A 20,578-nucleotide genomic window follows, 5' to 3' on the forward strand; every position below is an offset into this window, starting at 1 on the left:
CCCAAGCTTGCAGGCGTCTGAAGAGGTCTCAGCCGCCTGTAAGTTTCGAAAAGGTCCTTTTACTGCATCATATTCGGCGTTGCCGCACCCATGAAGACACCGCCTGGACTTCCAGCAGAGCCCGGCTGCGATGCGCCTTGCCCCGTTTGCTGCTGTGTTTGCTGGCCATCGAATGCGCCGACGTCCAAATTCATCGGCCACAGCTGCATATTCGGGTCGACCATCGAAGTGTTGGCGGTGCCTTGAATGTACTGATCCCATGCACCCTGCCAACTTATCAGCAAACATGTTCGCAGCCGAACGCAGGGCGGAGACGCCACCACTTACCCAATCAATATCCCCGCCTAGACCATCCATCCCCATAAATCCGTTGGCGCCACTGCCCGCGAGCATCTGACTGAATGGACTTGCAGGACCTGCTGCCATGCCGCCCCCAGTCGTACTCTCGGAACCAGAGTATTGCGGCGTCAGTCCGGTGCGCAGTGGCATCGGCTCGTTGAGCAGCGCTGCCATGCTTGCTGGATAGCCAGTCTGCTTTTCTGCATGGCTGCCTCCTCCAACCCCTTGCGAGAAAGCCGCATTCGGCGACATACCGCCACTCGACAGCATCCCTAGCGTCATAGCCGCAGACTGTTCCGGCGGAAGGTCATCCGCGTTGATTCCGCCCACACGGCCGTTCGGGAAGATACCGTAGTTAGGCGCCCGGTGAAGACCTGGCTGCATCATCGGGACTGTGGATGACCCGCTTTGCGATTGCTGCTGCGGAGGTGATTGCTGCTGCTGTTCCATCATGCGCTGATGTTCCTTCAGCTTGTCTACCATGACCCGCAAGGTCAATGAAGCTTTGTACGCTTCCATACTGTCCTCGCGGAGGTACTCCCATATGATGATGCAGTGTTCGACAGCTTTCAGCATTTCTTCTCGCCTGTCTTCCGCGTACAGATCGGTAGAAAGCGGGGACGTCGGTTGTAAAGGCACTCTGCGACCCTTGCGTTCAGCCAACAGCGTATGGTACAGGTCGAGACAAACGAGCATCGCGGCCAGGAGGAAGTCGTGTGTTGTTAGCGAGGAGATGTACCACTTCACACTTCTCAGTCTACCACCCGGTTGGGACTCACGGTGGAGCGTCGCTTGCAGATCCAGCAGCTGCATCGATGCATCGATGCAAGTCCGTCTGGAGTAAGCATACCGCGTGTTCTCTCTGCCTCTCGAGATGAAACGCCTATGCAACACAAAAAGACTTCTTAAGTACACCATTTCTAGCCCAATGCGCTGCATGATCAGGTTCGCTGGGTCACGCGCTGACTCGTGAAAGCTACGCATCTGCAACAGAGGCGGGTGCGTAGATCGTGCTTCCCGCAACTCCTGGTCGAACTTCATCACCTCATCATATGAGGGTGGCTCAGTGATCGACTGACAGCGGTCTACTACCCGTCCAAAGAGCCGGGTCATCGTACCCTTGGCAATCCCGTAGCTCATCGGGGTCGCCTCGAAGGTCGGTCTTGAGGGTGGTAAGCTGGCCATGTCTTCGTAAAGCTCGTCATCGTACAAGTTACGTGGCATCTGCGTATCGCAATGGTCAGGTCGTACCATTGCCGGTAAGCCGAACTGAAAAGAGATGTGAATGTCAGATGAGCGGACAAAGTTCCACACGCGCCTTCTGATCTCGCCGTGGAATGGAGTAATCATTGCGTGTGGGCCTGGATCACGATGGTAGCCCATCCTCATTGCCAGGCGCACGCATAAGCTCACCATGAGCAGCACGCCTGGCTCTGCGTCTCGACTCCTACCATATTCGGCTTGTAAGTGTAATACGAGCGTCTCCAGGACTTGCGCGATGGGCTGCGTGATATCTGCAAGTAGCAGACATTGCGCGGTAAGCTTCCTATAGTTGTGCGACATCTCCATCGCTTTGCCCATGTACTGTGGAGGCTCGTCACCGGCTCGATGATACGACTGCAGCGCGAGTGTCATCATAGCGAAACACAAGCCCATCCACACCACGGGTGTCTCATGCGGAGCCTGCCAGTGCCTGTCGTATTGTTTCTGGAAGGACGGACCATGTATAATGTGCACAGAAGGATCGTAGGCGTTGAAATAGCGCGCAATGAGACGGTCGGCATCCGCTTTCGATGGAAACGCTGCCAGAAGCTCCCCTTTGTTCTTCGCGGGCGGGCCTTGCAACAAGAAGGCTGTTCCAGGGCTTTCGTGCGCTTTGGCTGCTTGCACCTTCTCCATATGCTGCTTATAGTCGTCTTTGTGGTCCTTGAAGTACTGCTTCACTTCGCTGATCTCGCCCAAGATGGCATACCAGTGCTCATCCGAGGCGAAGACAGCCCGGCCATTGTCTATCTTCATGATGCCAATGGTCTTGGAGACCTGATCGACCTCGCTGTCGTCCTCGCCGTGCACGCCATCCGGCTCCTCTCGTATCATGTCCGCGCCTTCCGCATCCAGTCGGTGGTCCGAGCCCGTGCTGAAGCTGTTGCTCCTACTAGAAGTGATGGCTGCCTGGGCCGCAGCTGCCGCTCCTGGCTGCGCGCCACCATTGGTCATCAGCGACAGCACCAGACCCTCCAGTCGGTCGATGCGATTCTGCATGTCGTCCGGCGACGCATTCGCTCCATTTGCGCCACTCCTCTTGCGAGCGCCGGGTGTCGCATAATTACATGCGCCCGTGTCGCCGCGCTTGGTACAGTTGTCGCATGGGTGTCCGCGGTTGCACTTTAGCTTGCGGTGTCTGCATGGCGCGCAAGAGAGCGGTATGCGGTTGCGCTTGCGTACCACGCGAAATGCTTGATTGTCCGGTGATGCACCATTCGATGAGGTTGACGAGGGAGGGGTTGGGCCGCTGTTCGTTCCGGGCATCATGCGCTACCGAATGTCACTAGCAGTGGTGTATCAAGTCTTGCGCCGCGAACAGCACAGCGAGTTCGTTTCGCGTGCCTTCCCTTGCTGGCGGGGCGTGTCTCACGCAAGCGGACCGTTCTTGGTCAGAAAAACACTCGACTTTCCAGCGCACAGTCAAGACCTAGGTAGGTAGAATTGGAAGCGGAACACTCGACAGAAACAGAGCGCAAGAGAGTGCGTGCGAGGGGTCATTGGACTGGAAGTTGGAGTGTCGCGGACGCCAAGCAGCACTCCTGTGGTCTAGCACAACCTTCACTAGCTACTACGCCTCCAACGGACTAGAGCGCGCATCAATATCACAGAAGCAATGAGTCACAGAGTCTACGGAGTGTGCATGAGCTACTGATTGAACCGATCACCTCAGCAAAGAAGGGAGCGGACCTTACACCCTTAACTCCGGCGGCAGCGACGTAATACAGGGCTGAATACGCTGCCTAAATAGAAGAGTCTCGACTCTCCCGTGCTACTATCAAGACGCAGGGTGCCCGGCATTACAGTGTCGAATTCTTTGCTCTCACAAAACAACAACGCCTGCGGCATGGAAAGTCTGACGGGGTTCCCACCCCTAGGCCTAGAGTCTGGGACCTAATGACTTCCATCTCTTCGTCCTCTCCACCCAACTCGTATCCTTCAGCACCAAACTTCTTCGGCCACATTCCAGATGGACTGGTCGCCAGAATGCCGTCAGACCCAAAGCATCCTTAACGTTCTCGTTTACCTTCAGCAGAGCCTGGCTGTTCCAGCCCCACATTCTGGCCACCTGATCTTGGAACAGTGATCTTGGAACAGAAGATGCGTTCTGCGAGCAGCTGTCAGTCATCCTACCACCAAAGCTTACTGCAGTTTCGGAACTCACCTGTACTCTCCATACCCTTCCTTTGCGCAGTCCCAGACGAGCTCTCGTAGCAGGCACACCACCCACCACTTCTGCTCCGCATGTGCACGGTCGAAGATGACGTTCGCGACATGATAGATCTGTGGACATGGCCAAAACTGCCTATGCGAGAATGCAGCGTGCGCAATGCTTTCGGAAACTGACCTCTGCGTGCAATGCAGTTTGTAAGGAGGCGATTGGAGCCGTACTTCTCACGGCCACAAGGGACCACATCATGGATGATCTGCGTATCGTCGCCTGAAGTCGGCGCGCTCGGCGTGAAGATGAAACGTGCCGCATTTGGCATCCAGTTCAGCCAGTCCACTTCGCGCGGGAGATGCCATCGATCTTCAGCCTGTACCTAATTGGGAACAGTTGTCACATCGGATATTGACGGTACCGTCCTTGGCAGACAACCTGTTCGTTGATATGGGAAGTGTCATGTGTGTTTGGAAGCTCGAAGTCCCAATCGTCCACTAACGGCTGGTTGCGGTTGACGTTGTCGTCGGTGCTCACCTTCTGTTGCAACTCTCGCATTCAGGCCGCCAATGCTTCTTCCATTGCACTAGGCGGCAGCAAGCTGGCTTCAGTTATGCCTGGCTTCGTGATACCTGGGAGGTTCGATTGCTGTGCAGCCGTTTTGGTGCGGCTTTTGCTTCCGTTGTAAGACGAGACGGCAAGCCATTGTGTCTTTCAGCCAGAGAAGGTGTCTGTGGCAGGTCAAGATCTGGTATGCCGCCCATCGTTCCTATCTGCCTCAATCTCCATAGGCTCGATACAGATACGGAGTGCTTCCGTCGCACAGCGCAGGACGTGTAAATGGTACACTGACCGTCCACAGACTTGATGTTGCACATACATACATTGTACGTCCCGTAGCCCCAGTCGTATCCCCAGGGCGGCCCACAGTGGGGCGGTTCTGAATGCGGAGGCGCGGTTGTTCCATCTAGGCAAAACATAGGCGCTCCTAATGTGGTGCCCCGGCAGTTCCTGGTAGACGGAAAACCGCCGCATATATGGCTACTCTATATGATCTGTCCATGAGGCGGACACTCTCTGAGCAAGCCGTTTGTTGTGACAATGGTAGCGACACGACCTGCGTATATTGTCAAAAAGTCGCGGTTTAGTCACTGAAGAAAGATCACAAAACGACCGTATAGGACCGCCTGAAGGCCTGAAAGCAATGAGTGGGACAAGTGAGGAGCAGCCACTCAAAGGTACCTCGTACCGAATCTAAACAGCCATTTCGATAACAGCACTAACTTAGACCTGAAGTCATCGTTGTCGGCGCGGGTCTAGGAGGTTGTGCCTGCGCCCTCGCACTGCACGCTCAAGGATTCGAGGTAACCGTCTTCGAGCGCCTTAGAACCTTCCGTAGACTCGGAGATAGTCTCGGACTCGGCGAGAACGCACTGAAGCTCCTGCGGCGATGGGGCGGTCAGGAGCTTTACGACACTCTTTGTTCAATCGGCAATCAAGCGCCTAATATGCAGATCCGACGCTGGCATGACGGCAAGATTCTTGCGCAGCAACCTTTGATGGATATGGCCGGCTATATTGGCCACCGCGGTGACTACCACGAGGTCTTCCTGAAGGCTGTCCGTGATGCTGGTGTTCCAGTCCATATGGACCATGAAGTGGTAGCCTTCGACGAAGAAAAGCCGTCAGTTTTTCTCGCCAACGGCCGAGAGGTCGAGGCAGACGTGATTGTCGGTGCGGACGGCATAAAAAGCAAAGCGAGAGAGCTTGTTCTCGGCTTCAAGGACCATCCCAAATCGAGCGGGTACTCTTGCTTTCGGGCGTACTTTCCAGGCTCTATTGTCAGGGGCGATCCAAAGTGCAGCGATTTCGTCAACGAAGACTGTGTCAACATTTGGATTGGTGAAGATACTCATGTTGTGCAAAATACTCTGCGCAACGGCGAGGAATTCAATTGGATCCTAACGCGTAAGCTCAGCGATGAGAAAGACATGGAGATCACGGAATCCTGGTACCAAGAGGGCGACTTGAATGAGGTCTGGAAGTGCGTTGAAGGCCTCGATGAGCGCATCGTCGCTGCTATCAGAAAGACGCCGAGCTGCCTGGATTGGAAAATCTGTTATCGCGATCCGCTGCAGACATGGACCAGTCGTAGCCACAAGATCGTACTTCTTGGCGACAGTTGCCATCCGCATCTCCCAACGAGTGCACAAGGTGCAAGCCAGGCAACAGAAAGCGCTGCCGTACTCGCTATATGCCTTAAGCTTGCTGGCAAGGAGAATGTACCACTTGCTGTAGGTCTCAGCCGGCGAGCAGATGCAATAAATGCTGATTGATGGTTTTAGACCCGCACGTACGAGAAGCTGCGATTCGCGCGCACAGAACGGTCGCGGCACAACGGCGAAGACCTCCGGGATCGATGGCATAGTGCACTCAGGATGTCTAATGCAGGAGGCGAGATCGACCCCGAGACGATCAAAATGCACAATCGTCCCTTGTATGCTTTCGATGCTGAAGCTGATGCGATGCAGAGATGGCACTCCGTCAGCTCGCAAGTAGCGAACGAGTTGCGGTCTGGTTGTATCTCGCCGCTGTTCGATATGGGAGCCAGAAACGCCATCGATGTTGTGGCACCGGCACCACTTGGCGCCACGGCTACGTGATGATGGCCATTAAAACTGCATTCTCCAATTTATACATTGATAGCGGCGCCTGGATCGGAACGGTATTTGAAGTTGTTGAAAAGGTTGTTGTGGTCTATTACTTGGGCGTGCGGCCTGTAACACAATCTCTCGGTTCACCCAGCCACATGCGTGCGCGAAACATCTTGGATGTTGGTGCAAGGAAGTCCAGACACATCTGCCCACAGAGTGCGAGTTGGTCTAAGTCCTGTGCTCCTCCGTGCGTTGCACAGCCAAATTGTTCATAACTTCATCCGACCTGGGTCAGCGAAGGCTGGGTGACTTGACTTCGTATCGGCCATGCACCGCTCGAAGCCGTGCAGTGGGCTCCACAAGCTTTATATTCATTCGCGCCTGAAGCAGTCGACGCGCCACGTGCGATAACTAGTGTTGGTGCTGATGCGTGTAGTTGTTGCTCGTTTCGCGACTGCGCAGCAGCGGCACCGTCATCTGATGGCTCCCCAAGGACGGTATCGAGCCAAGACGAGTTCCGCCTCGGTGATGATGTTGAGCTGCTGTTGGTTTTCACCATATCTCTAGCTTCCGTCTCGGTACGCGAAAGGGTAGACTGCGAGGGCGACGTAATTCCTGTCACAATGGGAGGCGCTGCTGGCTGAGGCGTCGTCGAGCTCATTGACTGGCTCTTACGGTGAGCGGCGGTTCGCCTGAGGACTGCCTCACGGTCATGATTCTTTCTAGAACGGGAGTCATGACCTCGTCTTGCCGACCGTGCCCTGACTTTCTTTGCTGCTTCCTTAGGGTTACTGACATCGACCCAACAGAGTTGCTTACTGTCCACCATCGACATTGTATTCTGCAGCATAGCGTTTGTGACGTGGCGCTGAGCAGAGCCTGCCATATTCCACTACACCGTGATAGAAGTTGAACAATCCATTGTCAAGTAAGAGAGCAGCGCGTCGCTTATGACCGCACTCCCGTGCCACTGACCGGTCCCGAATGTGGTAGACGTCACGGTAGAGGTGCTCACAGCCCTGCATCGAGCATCGCAACTTCCCGAGTTGGAAAGTGACATTGCAGTGGCTTCAGTCAGAGTTCCGGCAACGTATCAGGCGCCGGGTGGAAACCTAACACACATGGTCGATCTGCGCGCCAAGCGCAGTGTCGTTTTCCATCAACCACTCCGAAACGTGGTTGCGGACGGCAGAGCCACCCTGTGCTCCGTTTCAACCTACCGATCGCCGGCTCCCCAGTAGATCTCCAGCCAACATCGTACGCGCTTACATAAACGGAGGTGCATTGTACGCACGCGACAGACCTTGTAATTATGCCGAGGCTTGATCTTAACGTATCTCACTTGGCCTTCAAGAATGTCCTCGTTTCCCCAGTCTGACATCGGATCATAAGGAGACCAGATGGCACTCTGCGACCGGAGGCGGACCAATGTCCGGTACCTGGTCTTCCGCAGGCGATCATTGACCACCCTTTCCCGGTCGCAACATCGACAGCATGGCTGCTTCGAACTATGTGAAGAAGTTTTGACACGTTGATTCCAGACCACGGAATATATGTTCTTCAATGACTTCGGACCGTTCTCGACGCAGCGGCTGCTGCCGCCTCTACGAAGAGCCGCGCTTCGGCCACTTAGGCTAAAGACTGAACTGACACTGTAAGTACCTTTTCGGCTATAGCTCGAGCTGGAGCTTCGATATATTGTGCCCTTGTGCTCGAGTGCATCATGGAGACAACAACCAGACCCGATTTACGAACGGATTTCGAACAACATGTCGGACCCAAAGCCCATCGTCAGCCATTTGTACACCGCGGACCCGAGCGCACACGCGTTCAATGGCAAACTATACGTCTATCCGTCCCATGACCGCGAGACTGACCAGCCTGACAATGACAATGGCGACCAATACGACATGAACGATTACCATGTCTTCTCCATGGAATCTGTTGGCGGAGAAGTGACCGACCACGGTATTGCTCTGCATGCCAAGGATGTGCCATGGGTCAGCAAGCAATTGTGGGCTCCGGACGCCGCTGAAAAGAACGGCAAGTTCTACCTTTACTTCCCAGCTCGCGACAAGGACGGCATCTTCCGCATTGGTGTTGCCGCGGGCGATAAGCCTGAAGGGCCATTTAAGGCCGACCCCGAACCTATCAAGGGCAGCTACTCTATCGACCCAGCCAGCTTCGTGGATGAGGACGGCCAGGCATATCTGTACTTTGGCGGTATCTGGGGCGGTCAACTTCAGTGCTGGAGGACGGGTAAGTTCGTTCGTGAGGCATATGACGACATGGAGGCTAGTGGCGACGAGCCTGCGCTGTTGCCTCGTGTGGCGAAGCTGACCGATGACATGCGCTCCTTCAGCGGCGACGTGAAGGAGATTGAGATTCTGGATGACGACGGCAAGCTGATTCACGCGAGCAAGCATGACCGCCGCTTTTTCGAAGCTGCCTGGGTGCACAAATACAAGGGCAAGTACTACTTCTCGTACTCAACCGGAGACACACATTATCTTGTGTATGCCATCGGCGACTCTCCGCTTGGACCGTTCAAATTTGCCGGTCGTATTCTGGAGCCCGTCCAAGGCTGGACGACGCATCATTCGATTGTGGAGTTCAAGGGCAAATGGTACCTCTTCTACCACGACACCAGCCTCTCGGGCAAGAACCACTTGCGGTCTGTGAAGATGCGCGAGCTGGTCTACGACAACGAAGGCCACATCAAGCTGGCGGAACCGCAGCCTTGAGGGATCTTCGATTCGCGGTTGCAGGATGCAAGTACGAAGCGAGAGTCCGGCGTTGCGCGCACTGAGGTTGACGACTAGAAAAATGTGGAACCTGCTCATTACGCCTAGCTGAGGTCCACTGTATAAGTAGCGCTGGTAAAAGCATTATCTTATCGCCCAACAACCAGGCAATTAGGCTGCTACAGCGATTTGTCGATCGGTGTGCCATGGTCAGACTTCTTGAGCCCTTCGAGCTTGTTCCACTTCTCCTTTGTGTTCACGCACCGGCATGATGATACGTGTCACAGCCACGATGACGACATGAGGGCCAGATGTGCCAAGGGAGGTTACCATACTATATGCACAGTGTACAACCTCCCTCTTGAAACAGAAGTCCGTGCATTTCATGACCAGAGCTGAGATGAGCTCTGAAAAACAGCATCAAAAGAGTGAAACTGTCACACGTCGTTCTCCTCCGTCTTCTGTTCGGCCTTCTTCGTATCCTTCTTCTCACCAGGCTTATTCTTCACACTGAACCACGGTATAAGCGCACTGCCAACTATACTCAATGCCGCCGTGGCCACAGCAACGTAGAACGTCTACATCAAGTCAGCGCTGAACGACTATCGATACGCCGCAGGACTGCACTAACCTCCGTAATCGCCTTGTTGTACGCCACCCGCAACTGTGGCAGGAAGCTAGGCGGCACCAGCGCAGCGAGTTGGGTCGCGCCTGTACCGAGCAAAGCCGCCGGGTTGACAGGTACGCCGGCTGCGGCGACATTCGCAATCAACTTGTTGTTGAAGATGTTTTGAGCCACACTGATGAAGACGGAGCCACCAAAGGTTTGGATGCTGTATCACCGAGAAGTCAGCTGCGCAGCCCCTATCAACAATGACACCGATGCAAGCAGCTGGCAATGTCTTACAACATGACCTGTCAACAAGTCAGTGATGTGATACGTCTTGCGCATCCCCGAATAAAAGACTCACGATCGCGGTGCCTTCAGAAATCTGCTCTTCAGGCAAGGCAGTCTGGATAGCAATGATTGGAACCTGCAGGCCAATGCCCAACCCCACGCCGTAGAGCGCTTGGTAACCTATCCAGTGCGCAGAGTCCGTATTCGGTCCAAGCGTTGTCAATAGTCCACCACCCTGTTGTTCTAATCAGAATGTGTTGCAGTGGTACGGTCTGCGGACGTACTATCGAAGCGACAACGCTACTAAGCAGCGGCGCCCAGGTGTAGTATCCCACCGCAAAGATTGCACCTCCGGACAACATCGACATGACGACCACCCCAAGCACGACGGGCAAGTTGTGGATACCGCTTTCCGTAGCCGTGTCGCCCTTGATGGCCTGGAACCAGATGGGGATGTAGTAGATCAGGGAGATGAACGATCCAAAAAGGCACAGACTGTACAGCGCCGACGCCCACACCGTCCGCTGTTTGATGACACTAAAAGGCACTGTCGCCCGGTCCTTTTGCCAGATCTGCACGCCGATGAAGACGGTAAGTAGTAAACCGGCGACGACGAACAAGGCGATGATGCGGCCATTGCTCCAGCTGTACGTCGAGCCTCCCCACTGTAGAGCCAATAGGAGGCAGACGATGGTCGGGATGAAGATGAGCAGCCCTATCAGGTCGAACTCCTTCATTTTTTCCTTGAGTGGAAGCGAAGCTTTAGGCGGCTTGGGCATCTTCCGAAGGAAGAAGAGGACGCAGATGGCGCTAATGAGGCCGAATGGTAGGTTGATATAGAAGCACAGTCGCCAGGTTACGTGATCTGTAGGTTCGCTTAGTATATTATGCTACCTTGTTCATGGCCGCAGTCGAACGCACCGGTGAAAGCACCGCCTAGCAATGGGCCAGCAACAGATGCGATTGCAAACATGGCTCCAAAAACGCCATTGAAGATGGGACGTTTGGCGAGGGGGACGGTATTCGCGATGATCAAGATGGCGCCAACGAATACACCCCCTGAGCCTATTCCTGCGACTACCCGACCCATAATCAAGCCAACAGAGTTCGGTGTAGCGCCACAGACGAGGCTGCCCAGCTCGAATATGCCCAAGCATACGAGGAATACCCATTGGATCGGGAAGAGATTGTACAGCTTGCCGTAGGACAGCTGAAAGGCGCAGGTTGTGAGAAGGTAGCCGCTTGCGTACCAGCCCACATCGTCCAGGGAGTCTGTTAGAGAGGTAAGCCAACGACACGCTTCCAGTGTGATGTCAACCCGTTTTGAACCTACTGAACTCATCCGTGATCCGCGGAATAGCGGTCGCGATGATGGTGTTGTCGAGCGCTTGACAGAAGATGGCGAAACATAGCGAGATCACGAGCAGTATGAACTCCACGGTCGACAGCTTAGTTGTTGGTTCGCTGGGTGGCTCTACGACCATCGACGCAGCTGGTTGCGTTTCACTCTCTTTCTCCATGTCGACGGTTCTGACATCTGCTTCACGACCTCTTCCAAAGGCTGAAGATAACTTCATGAGGAATGGGAAGCGAAAGCGAAAGCGTAGAGAGTGGTACCTTGGTATTGTTGGAGCCTAACAGCTACCCGCTGAGCTGATACGGGCCTCTTATGTACAATGTCATATCAAGATCATCGCCAAGCTGCACGGTATATCATCGCCGGGCAGCTTGACGCGCCGAATTATTTCATGACTTGACTTCAGCATCGGGTTGTTGGAACGGTGTCCCATGCGGCACCATTTCGCCGGTCATGTGAGCTTCAGCCGGCGAAAAGTGACCGGTCAAGAGGTTCATGCAGTGAACTGGTCACGCCACGTCGGTTGTCGCTTGGCGATGGCTTGTCATGTGCTCCTCTTCTCACGTTTCGCAGTTTCTCATGCTATTAGCATAAGTGAGTGTCTCCCTGCAATTCCGCAACATTGGTGGTGACAGGGCAAAGCTGTCCTGAACACTGCGCTACCAAACATTATACGTGGGCGCCTGCATGGACTGTGAGATCCAGAACAGCACTATATCATCCGACTAGACATTGACTGAGGACATAGGCGACACTCCGTAATGATCTGGTTCTGCGATGAGACTTGGGGGTTGTTCCCTTGTAGTCATGAAAAGCACGTGGGCAGAATCGGCCACCCGGATCCCGCGCCTTCGTCATCACGCATTTGGCGACCAGCTTTCTTTGCTTCCAGCAGAGCTCTCATCCATTCACAGACATCTCCAGGAACCGTAGAGCTTCCGCATAAGCCGCTGGCAACGTCATGGGTGCCGTGACAATATAACATCTATAGTAGTTTCGAGGTAAGGTCCATCTTCATCCCATTATCCCGTGACATCTTTCTCTATTCAGACCTTCACCAAGACTTCCGTCACATCAGCACAACATGGATCCTAAAGGCTTCCTTCCTGCGCATATGCAGACCAAGATGACCGGTGGCAGCTCTCTCACGCACCCTCTGGCCCATGCGGGCGAAGATCTGAGTAGAACGGGGACCGCGGAAAGCCCTCTGGCAACAACCCAAGGGCAGGACAAGCTTACATCTGGCACGGGACGCGACACGTCAGCGACTGCCGGCAGTGGTATGGGAGGTGAGGCGGCTAAGAACCGTGGCATAACCACCGACAGTCGGGCCGAAGACATCGCCGGTGCACGTCAGGACTACGAGGCCGATCGTAGAGCACCAGCCGCAACTCGAGAAACGTATCCGCCCCAGGCTGCTGCAGCACACCATGATCCGTATCAAAAGGATACCCAGCAAAGCGGATACGGCCGCGACACGACGAAAGCAGCCAATGAGTTGTACGATAAGCGCGACAAACAGCCGACACAGGCGGGTACTGGCGCAGCTATTGCCGTAGAGGATCCGTACGCGAAAAACTCCAAGCAAGGCGAGTATGGTCGGGACACAACACAAGCAGCAAATGAAATATACAACCAGCGCGATACCAAGCCCACGCAAGCCGCTACTGGTGCAGCTATGAGCGCAGCCGATCCCTATGCGAGTCACTCCCAGCGAGGTACACACGGCCGTGACACAACGCAAGCAGCCAACGAACTGTACGACAATCAGCGTGCCGCACCGCCGGCGCAAAGTGCCACGGGCTTAGAAACGCACGATCCTTATAATGCCGCACGTCAAGCCGGCGCGCTACTAAACCGAGACGATATCGCAGAGATCGACCGGGAGACGGAGATGGCTGGTCTCGGAGCTGGTACTGGTGCTGGTGCCGCAGCTGGGATGGGTGCCGGCGCCATCGCGTCTTCGGGTCGCGGCTATGAGCAGCCAACACATGCTGCTGGCTCGTCGGTCGATCCTTCTACCGGAGACCGTCGCTACCAGCAGTCAACGGGCGAAGGCTATGGTTCCGGTGCCGCACCTTTCATCGAAGGTAACCCAGATACCGGCTTCACCGCTGGCGGCGAGCCTGGTTTGGGACGCGGCATGGCGGGGCGCGACGTGGCAGAGATGCCAGGTTCGGGAGCGGGCGTAGGTGCGGGCATGGCGCAGCGTGAGTTGTCAGAAATGTCTGGTTCAGGTGTTGGTGCAGGTGCAGGTGCAGGCTCTGGCATGAGCGGCGTGAGCGGCTACGATCAGTCAAGCGGTGCCCCGATAGGCCAAGCTGTACCAATGACCAGCTCAGGAACCAGCGCGGCGACCGGCTTCGATAAGGCGACAGATGGAGTAGGCGGTCCGGGCGGGCTCATCCACGGTCACCACTCCACCATTACTGGCGAGAGGCTTGATCCGCACCTTGGGCAGTGATGAGCCAGGGTCGCGGCTACTTTATCATAGAAGGGATGAAAAGCAGATAGTCATTGTCATTAGCGTTCATTAGGTATTATGATTATCTGTGCTATACCGCATAGTATGCCCAACCAAATCATATACCCGAGTCTTGTTGCATATACGAGGGATCACTGTCGTAATAGCTGCTCCAAGCATTACATTGATCGTCGAAGTCCGCAGGTATGGAACTGATCGAGCCTGGCGACTCCAAGAATTGCAGGGCGAGACCTTCGCCGGCATGCCAGGCAATGTGACAGTGCTGGACGAGCATTGTCAGTGCATGCATAAAGCACAATATGGTCTTGTAGACGTACCATCAGCCAGGCACCCGGGTTGTCCAGCTGGAATGCTAAAGCGAGCCAGCCACCACTGGGCAGCATGGCTACGTCTCGTCTTGTCGGGTTGTCGTAGTTGAGGTTGTCCGCGTCAGCCGCGGTCCAGGTATCTGTGCCTGTCCCCAAGATGTAGAAGTCTGGCGCAGCTGCAGTTAGCTACTATGAACCCATATGAGACTCGAATCGAGGAACGCACCGTGTCCGTGAAGATGTATAGGGTGCGGAATGGCGACGAAGTAGGGATCTCCGGCTACCTCCTGAATCACCCAGTACACCCATGCGCCCTCCTGTGGGAGCTGTATGAGGTTCAAGTCGCTAGGATAGTTAGTGTTCCCAGTCTGCACATACTGCAGCGTCGGCTGAGCCCAATCCACATTGAACGCCGACCCGTTGACCTTCCAGTACACGTTGAGCGAGCCGTCGCTTTGTGGCACTTGATACTGGGCCGTCGTAAGTTCGGTGAACGTGCCAATCTGGCCGACAGGGACATAGGAGTTCCAATAAGGAGTAAGACCGGTCTCATCCGTGCAGCGCTGCTCGTAGCTGTATGGCGAGCTGATGGGTGTTTCTGACTCATGGCCCTGGTAGGCGAAGATGGACCGAATGTTGCCATTGTTGAAATTACTCCCGCACTGCACGGTGTCTTGCACGTCCGCCCGGAACCAGTAGGCACCAGGCGCTTGGTCTGCGGTGATAATCACATCGTACCGTTGGCCTATTCCTATGAAGAGCGTGTCTGTCGTGTATGGCACGACAGGAACAAAGTCCGTTGCAATAACCTCCAGAGTATGGCCGTCCAAGCTCACAACGAAGTGATTGTCGACGGCCGTGTTGATGAGCCGCACGAGATGCCTTTGGCCGGCAGTAAGCGGCGTCATGTGATAGGAGCCACCAGAGCTGCTCACCATCATGCCGTTGATGAGAGCATTGTCCGCCTCCGGAGGAAGAGCGTTCTCATGCTGTGATTGCGCTGCAAGCATACTGACTCCGCCATAGTACCAGTCGGCGACAAGAAGCGGCCCGAGTTCGATGTCGTAGTTAGCGGTAGCTGGACCATGAATGATGATCGGGCCAAGCACGCCGTCACCATATTGGCACGAGAGATGGGAATGGTACCATGATGTTCCGTATTGCGTGGCCTGGAAGGTATAGGTCCTTGACTGGCCGGGTGCGATGGGGCACTCGGTCACGCCTGGCACACCATCTTGCGAATTGCTCTGAAACTGCCTCAACCCGTGCCAATGGATAGAGGTGCCGTTATCAGGTAGTTGGTTCGCAACAGTGACACTGATTGTATCGCCCCAATTGGCTTCAATCGTCGGTCCTGGATACTGTCCGTTGATTGCCGTCACGGTCCGCGCAAACCCATCTGGTGCTAGGGTGGTGTATGCGATCGTAAGGTCGTAATAAACCGTCACCCCCGTGTTTGGCCAGTTCACATCGAAGTCTGTATTGATGTTGTACCCCTCAGACCAACAGCCTCGCGCAGACGGCTCGTTGACGCATTGCCAAGTGTCACTCTGAATGCTCGCGCAAGCCGAGGGCACTGTATAGCTGTGGTTCGGATCTGCTTCCCATGTGACACTGCCATCCGCTCCGAACTTGACGTACTTGTACTCGAACGTCGTGCCAGGCACGAGATTTAGAGTGGCGGACCATGTTGGATCGCTCGCGGAATACTGGTCAGCACTTAGTGGAACGCCATTGCTGGGATCCCAATTGCCAAGCTCAGGGGTAGAACCAGTGATCGAAATCGATTCTCCCCATTCCGTACTCGCCAGTTCATTGAAAGTGACCGCGACCGGTACAGCATAACTCTCGTTCGGATCCGCATCCCAAGTGACACTGCCGTCTGCACCAAAAACCACGTACTTGTACTCGAAATTCGTGCCAGCTGGTAGGTCGACTGTCGTCGACCATAGTGGATTATCGTCCGTATACTGATCAGCATTAAGTGGCACGCCGCTATTAGGATCCCAATTCCCTAATTCGGGGATGGAACCAGCAATTGAAACCGATTCGCCCCATTGTGTAGTCACCAGCTTGTCGAAGACGACGGCGACCGTCGCGCAATCCTGTCGTGCATGGATGTGTCGACCCTGGTGACCATGCCTGTGTAAGACCGTCGCGGAACCAACACTGAGCAAGCAAGAAACCAGAAAACCAAGAAAAAGATGCATAATGAGCGACAGAGAAAGGTACTAAATGAGCGTATAAATGGATTAAAGAGTGTGTATGCCCTCGAGAGGGAGAAGGTTGGTGTAGAACAGTAGCACAATGACAATGCTGGAGGATCGATGCCGGGATAAGCGGCCAAGCGAACACGAGAAACGTCGAAGCCTCCAAATGATAGATGCACGGACTCAGACACATGTGGCACCTGATCCTAGGCTTATTCAAGTTGTTCCTGATCAACCTCCCCGTGGAGGACCGTTAGGGCGTCCGATAAGCATGATTGATTGTCACACGACAGCAATCTTAGTATCAAGCATGTTGGTGGCAGCAAGTCGAGGTACCACATATTGATGGCCCGATTGGTATTCGTTGGGCTCACAATACGGTATAATCCAGATCTGCTTCGTGGATAGCCATGTTGCTGGGACTGGTTGGCGGACTAGATGCGCGATCCTTGTTGAGACCGAGATGAGAGATTGCAGAAAGGGGTCGAGGCAGCGCAAGCCATTGAAGTGGTTCGGAGTATTAGGCGCGTGAACGGAGCGGGCCGCCTGACGTACCGTCCTTGCTCCTTCCGATTTCGGCACTAGCCAGGAACAAGCGAGTGGCACGATCACTGATATTAGCCGGTATCTACTCACAAAGCTTTGTCCATACACAGGCCGTGCTGAAAGGTCCAATGTGGTCTGGAGGGCCTCGAGATATTGAGGTATCGATTCGGGCAGCACGAGGCACGCAGTCTGAACAATCCTAGGTGACATTTGATTATCAGTCTCCCCATACACCTCGCTATAGGCCCCATTCAGTCTGCGCAATGTTGCCGAATGATCAACAAACCCTTCAGATCCGTAACAGCCTATGCACAGCCTCGGTGGTGATCTCCGTGACATTGTTCGCCGCACTGCTCGTCTCCGTCGCGCTTGGCGGATCAGGATAGTACCACGCGCTCACCGCTATTAATATATACACAAACACGCACAACGCGCCCTCGAGGTAGTCGCTCTTTTCATCTCTAAGGAAATTGCCGACCACGATGATGGCCAGGATCAGCACGACAGCGTCGAACAGCTCGAAGTTGAGACTCATGTCGACTCCCAGTCCCCAGCCCACAAGCACGACTAAGGGCGTGTTGAGCAGGGCGGTCTGGATGCTGGCGCCGAGGACGTGGGAAAGGGCGAAGTTCATTTGGTTGTCGTAGGCTTCGTCGATGGCGGTCAGATGCTCGGATGCCTTCTCCACGATAGGTACGAGGATGAGACCCATGAAGGCGTCCGAGATGTGCCTTTCGTGTACCATGAACTCGATCTCCTGCACGAGGAAGACGGCCATGAAGGAGACAAAGGTAAGTGCGATGACGACAGCGATACAGGCTTCGGTGAATGTGAGTTTCGGCTTCTGCAGGTCTTTGTGTCGGTCGTGGTCCCGCTCTTCATCCGCCTCGAGAATGTCTTCATAGAGGCCGTGGTGGCTTCTAGCCTGGAACCAGATGTACACCAGGAATGCGACGAGCAGAATGATAGCGGCCGCACGTGATATGCGCAACGTCTCCGAGTCATTCTGTTCCGGGGGTAAGCGGCCAGAGAGGGAGTTGTAGAAGATCGTGGGAATGACGAGGCCGACTGTATGCACTAGTTAGCACAACTGTCACGGCGTGAAACTCAGACTAGCCTAACTCACCGGCAGCGACAAGCATAAGATTGCTACCCACTTCGCTGATGGCCTCGTGGAACGTCTGCTGCGGCCAGAAGATGCCTCCAATGAAGAAGCACAAGCCAAGACAGAACAGCAAGTTCGCTAGGATACTTCCCAGTATAGCTGCTCTAATGACTGGGACGTTTTGTACACCTCCTTTGATCAATACTATGAAGAGGATGATCTCCACAATGCTCCCGAAAGTCGTCTCGAGAATGATGCCCGCCACTTTTGGCATCTTCCTCGCCAGCTCTTGACCGCCGAAGCCGACCAAATTCGCGGCTGGCACCATGCCGATGAAAGCAGTGATAAACACCCACAGATGGTGCTCATGCTCGTAGTTGAAGTGCAGCACCAAAGCTGCAAGCGTAAATGGCCAGAGGAAGTTGGTTAGCTTCGATGCGGTACAGGAGGAACGAAAGCAAACACGGAAGAAGTGCCATGGATGAAACCACGAGCGGCCACTCTCGCCGTCCGGATGGATCCACTTGGTGACTACGTGCCCATTGTGATTGATCCGTTGACCTTTCTCGTTGTACTGAGGCTGTTGTTTCTCCCGCACAGCTCCGTCTTCGGGAGACTGTTGGGCTTCGATCTGAGGTTGGATTTCGCCGGCAGGTGTAGGTTTGGAAGCGCCAGACTTGCGGGCGAATACTCGGCCGCCACGGTAGCGTTCACTCGCCATGGCGGTGTGAATGAGTGCGCCGTAGGTCCCTAGGGAAAATAAGAAAGTGACAGGATGCGGCGGCGGTACACGCCTCGGCTTGTTTTGCCAATGGCTCTGCTTGCGCTCTCCTGTTGGACGGAGTAGTGTCAACACGGTGGAATGACCGCGGTGCTCCTGCGGTAGATGTTGCAAAGAGCGAGGGAGGGGAGGACCTTCCTCTGCCCAGGCTAGAGTGCCAACGCAACGCAGTCAAGAAAGAAGTGTCAAAGAGCGTGAGTAAAAGGAACAAACCTGCATGGTGAGGTGTAGCACGGAGATCACTACAGATCCCGGTTGGCTGCGTAGTGCATGCTTATTGCAGCTGGCAACGGCGCCAAACCTTGCCAAGCTGGAGGCCAAGACACGACAGGAGTGAAGGTTGAAGCTGACACGGCGGAAAAGGAAGTTCCAGATCGTTAGGTGGCGCTTGCGGAGCGGCGCAGACCGTCTGGCTCCCGCAAACATACACCAACCCTCTCGATCTTAGATGTAAGAGATATGTGCTCTGGCGATCTCGGATCTGATTCCGCTTGTAACCACAAGCTCACTTGTTAAAGCTACGATCAAAGCCCGGTGATACGTTGACGGTCTTCCATGATGGCATACGGCTGCCCCTTCATGCACCGAGCCGCAGCATCGACGCCTGTCCCAGCTTTCAGCGCTTGGCATACGAGAGCCAAGCACGACACTCTCTGTCAGGGGAGAAACAGGAAACGCAGCCAATGCCACTGCTTGCTACTAGCGAGTAGGACAAACGAAGAAGAAGTCAATGCTGCGCATGTTACGTCTTCACGGTCTGGCAATGGTTCCTTCCCAACATTGTCATCAATAATCTACGATTCGTGGGGACTTCATCCACCTATACAAACAGAGAGTAAAGTATATGCACTCAAGCTTCGTAATGCAAGCCTTCTGCCCTTGAGGAAGAAGGCTTGGCCTCACCTCGCTTATGATCACGGCTTCTCGTTCACAAACGTGGTCTCTCCAGGCTTGTCGCTCTTCGCTTTCTGCTTCTTGCTGAAGTCCCAGTTGTTAAGGTATCCAGCTCCGGCGCATAGATAAGTCGCGAAGCCTAGCCAGCCCAGGTAAGGCACAAGGCACCAGCCGGCGGTCTCATCGACTTGACCCCAGATGTAGGTCAAGTAGCCAGTGATGCCCGTCAGTGCTACGATGTCGATGGTTGCCTCGATGGGTCGTCCAAAGTAGAAGAACAGCGGCATCCAGATGAGGTTGAGGCCTAGCTGGATCGTGTAGAGAGTGGCACCTTGCTGTGAACATCGTCAGCCTGTGGCGCGGAAAGAGATAACTGGCTCAGTCATGCCTACCTTCGCCAAATTAGTCTTGTTGATGTCGAAGCTCGTGATTCCAGTTGTCCACGCCCGATGCGCAGCATAGCCCATCAAGCCGTAGAGGGCCGTCCATACTGGCCCAAAAACCTGAGGTGGCGGTCGCAGAGGTGGTTGTCGGATCTCCATGTACGTCTTCTGGGTTTTCTTGGGCTGAGTGCCGAAGCCGACAAGTGTGCCAGCTGCAACGGGAAGCAAGATGGAGGCGGCGGGTTGCTCGAAGATGAAGGCGGGAAGAGTCATAGATGGAATGTAGGTCGTCATGTTGGGCTCGTATCTCGTCGTCCAAGTCATTCTGTTCCTAGCTCCGGAATTTGGTAGATGGATGGTATCGATGCTGAACTACGCGGTTTCGTCTCTAACTCTACACCTGTATTGCATGCTTCTGCACCTCGGCATTAGCTTGCTTGCCCTGAACCG

The 20,578-nt window shown here is 54.7% G+C and overlaps 10 protein-coding genes across 10 annotated transcripts; 3 read left to right on the top strand and 7 right to left on the bottom strand.

Annotated features, from left to right (window-relative positions):
- Positions 1-239: 239 nt before the first annotated feature.
- BAUCODRAFT_53895 (uncharacterized protein) lies at positions 240-2,847 on the bottom strand (the record flags this gene model as incomplete). The annotated part of the gene is made up of 2 exons (XM_007681141.1): positions 240-266; positions 328-2,847. Coding segments are annotated over 2 exons (2,547 nt in total), but the record flags the coding sequence as incomplete, so codon positions are not given.
- A 919-nt stretch (positions 2,848-3,766) lies between these two features.
- BAUCODRAFT_37381 (uncharacterized protein) lies at positions 3,767-4,391 on the bottom strand. Its single transcript, XM_007681107.1, has one exon. The coding sequence runs from the start codon at positions 4,319-4,321 to the stop codon at positions 4,163-4,165; it is 159 nt and encodes a 52-aa protein (XP_007679297.1). The 5' UTR covers positions 4,322-4,391; the 3' UTR covers positions 3,767-4,162.
- Positions 4,392-4,967: 576 nt separating this feature from the next.
- On the top strand, positions 4,968-6,426 carry BAUCODRAFT_26899 (uncharacterized protein; the record flags this gene model as incomplete). Its single annotated transcript, XM_007680973.1, has 3 exons — positions 4,968-5,001; positions 5,060-6,057; positions 6,109-6,426. 3 exons carry the CDS (start codon positions 4,968-4,970, stop codon positions 6,424-6,426), a joined length of 1,350 nt encoding a protein of 449 aa, XP_007679163.1.
- BAUCODRAFT_250252 (uncharacterized protein) lies at positions 6,397-7,779 on the bottom strand. Its single transcript, XM_007681522.1, has 2 exons — positions 7,687-7,779; positions 6,397-7,616 (listed from the first exon to the last, which is right to left on the bottom strand). Exon 2 carries the CDS (start codon positions 7,301-7,303, stop codon positions 6,695-6,697), a length of 609 nt encoding a protein of 202 aa, XP_007679712.1. The 5' UTR covers positions 7,304-7,616; positions 7,687-7,779; the 3' UTR covers positions 6,397-6,694.
- Positions 7,763-9,465, top strand: BAUCODRAFT_37382 (glycoside hydrolase family 43 protein). The gene has a single exon (XM_007681108.1). The coding sequence runs from the start codon at positions 8,187-8,189 to the stop codon at positions 9,159-9,161; it is 975 nt and encodes a 324-aa protein (XP_007679298.1). The 5' UTR covers positions 7,763-8,186; the 3' UTR covers positions 9,162-9,465.
- A 133-nt stretch (positions 9,466-9,598) lies between these two features.
- Positions 9,599-11,543, bottom strand: BAUCODRAFT_75853 (uncharacterized protein; the record flags this gene model as incomplete). The annotated part of the gene is made up of 7 exons (XM_007681178.1): positions 9,599-9,739; positions 9,793-9,994; positions 10,069-10,076; positions 10,133-10,294; positions 10,344-10,924; positions 10,981-11,331; positions 11,393-11,543. The coding sequence occupies 7 exons, from the start codon at positions 11,541-11,543 to the stop codon at positions 9,599-9,601; spliced, it is 1,596 nt and encodes a 531-aa protein (XP_007679368.1).
- Positions 11,544-12,068: 525 nt separating this feature from the next.
- On the top strand, positions 12,069-13,939 carry BAUCODRAFT_248571 (uncharacterized protein). Its single transcript, XM_007681523.1, has one exon. The coding sequence runs from the start codon at positions 12,501-12,503 to the stop codon at positions 13,878-13,880; it is 1,380 nt and encodes a 459-aa protein (XP_007679713.1). The 5' UTR covers positions 12,069-12,500; the 3' UTR covers positions 13,881-13,939.
- Positions 13,940-13,998: 59 nt separating this feature from the next.
- Positions 13,999-16,419, bottom strand: BAUCODRAFT_75770 (carbohydrate-binding module family 20 protein; the record flags this gene model as incomplete). The annotated part of the gene is made up of 4 exons (XM_007681174.1): positions 13,999-14,163; positions 14,219-14,376; positions 14,436-15,840; positions 16,036-16,419. The coding sequence occupies 4 exons, from the start codon at positions 16,417-16,419 to the stop codon at positions 13,999-14,001; spliced, it is 2,112 nt and encodes a 703-aa protein (XP_007679364.1).
- Positions 16,420-16,998: 579 nt separating this feature from the next.
- Positions 16,999-19,175, bottom strand: BAUCODRAFT_95572 (uncharacterized protein). Its single transcript, XM_007681524.1, has 2 exons — positions 18,092-19,175; positions 16,999-18,033 (listed from the first exon to the last, which is right to left on the bottom strand). Exons 1-2 carry the CDS (start codon positions 18,789-18,791, stop codon positions 17,255-17,257), a joined length of 1,479 nt encoding a protein of 492 aa, XP_007679714.1. The 5' UTR covers positions 18,792-19,175; the 3' UTR covers positions 16,999-17,254.
- Positions 19,176-19,765: 590 nt separating this feature from the next.
- BAUCODRAFT_150953 (uncharacterized protein) lies at positions 19,766-20,422 on the bottom strand (the record flags this gene model as incomplete). Its single annotated transcript, XM_007681525.1, has 2 exons — positions 19,766-20,080; positions 20,138-20,422. The coding sequence occupies 2 exons, from the start codon at positions 20,420-20,422 to the stop codon at positions 19,766-19,768; spliced, it is 600 nt and encodes a 199-aa protein (XP_007679715.1).
- Positions 20,423-20,578: the final 156 nt, after the last annotated feature.

This window comes from Baudoinia panamericana (genome assembly GCF_000338955.1).
Source record: "Baudoinia panamericana UAMH 10762 unplaced genomic scaffold BAUCOscaffold_11, whole genome shotgun sequence".
In the NCBI taxonomy this organism is placed as follows: Eukaryota; Fungi; Ascomycota; class Dothideomycetes; order Mycosphaerellales; family Teratosphaeriaceae; genus Baudoinia; species Baudoinia panamericana.

Coding starts and splice junctions, on each gene's coding strand:
- BAUCODRAFT_37381 (XM_007681107.1), bottom strand. CDS start 4,321: ATGCGAGAGTTGCAACAGAAGGTGAGCACCGACGACAACGTCAACCGC.
- BAUCODRAFT_250252 (XM_007681522.1), bottom strand. CDS start 7,303: ATGGCAGGCTCTGCTCAGCGCCACGTCACAAACGCTATGCTGCAGAAT.
- BAUCODRAFT_37382 (XM_007681108.1), top strand. CDS start 8,187: ATGTCGGACCCAAAGCCCATCGTCAGCCATTTGTACACCGCGGACCCG.
- BAUCODRAFT_248571 (XM_007681523.1), top strand. CDS start 12,501: ATGGATCCTAAAGGCTTCCTTCCTGCGCATATGCAGACCAAGATGACC.
- BAUCODRAFT_95572 (XM_007681524.1), bottom strand. CDS start 18,791: ATGGCGAGTGAACGCTACCGTGGCGGCCGAGTATTCGCCCGCAAGTCT. Junction 18,034..18,091: donor TCTTATGCTTGTCGCTGCCG/GTGAGTTAGGCT, acceptor TAGTGCATACAG/TCGGCCTCGTCATTCCCACG.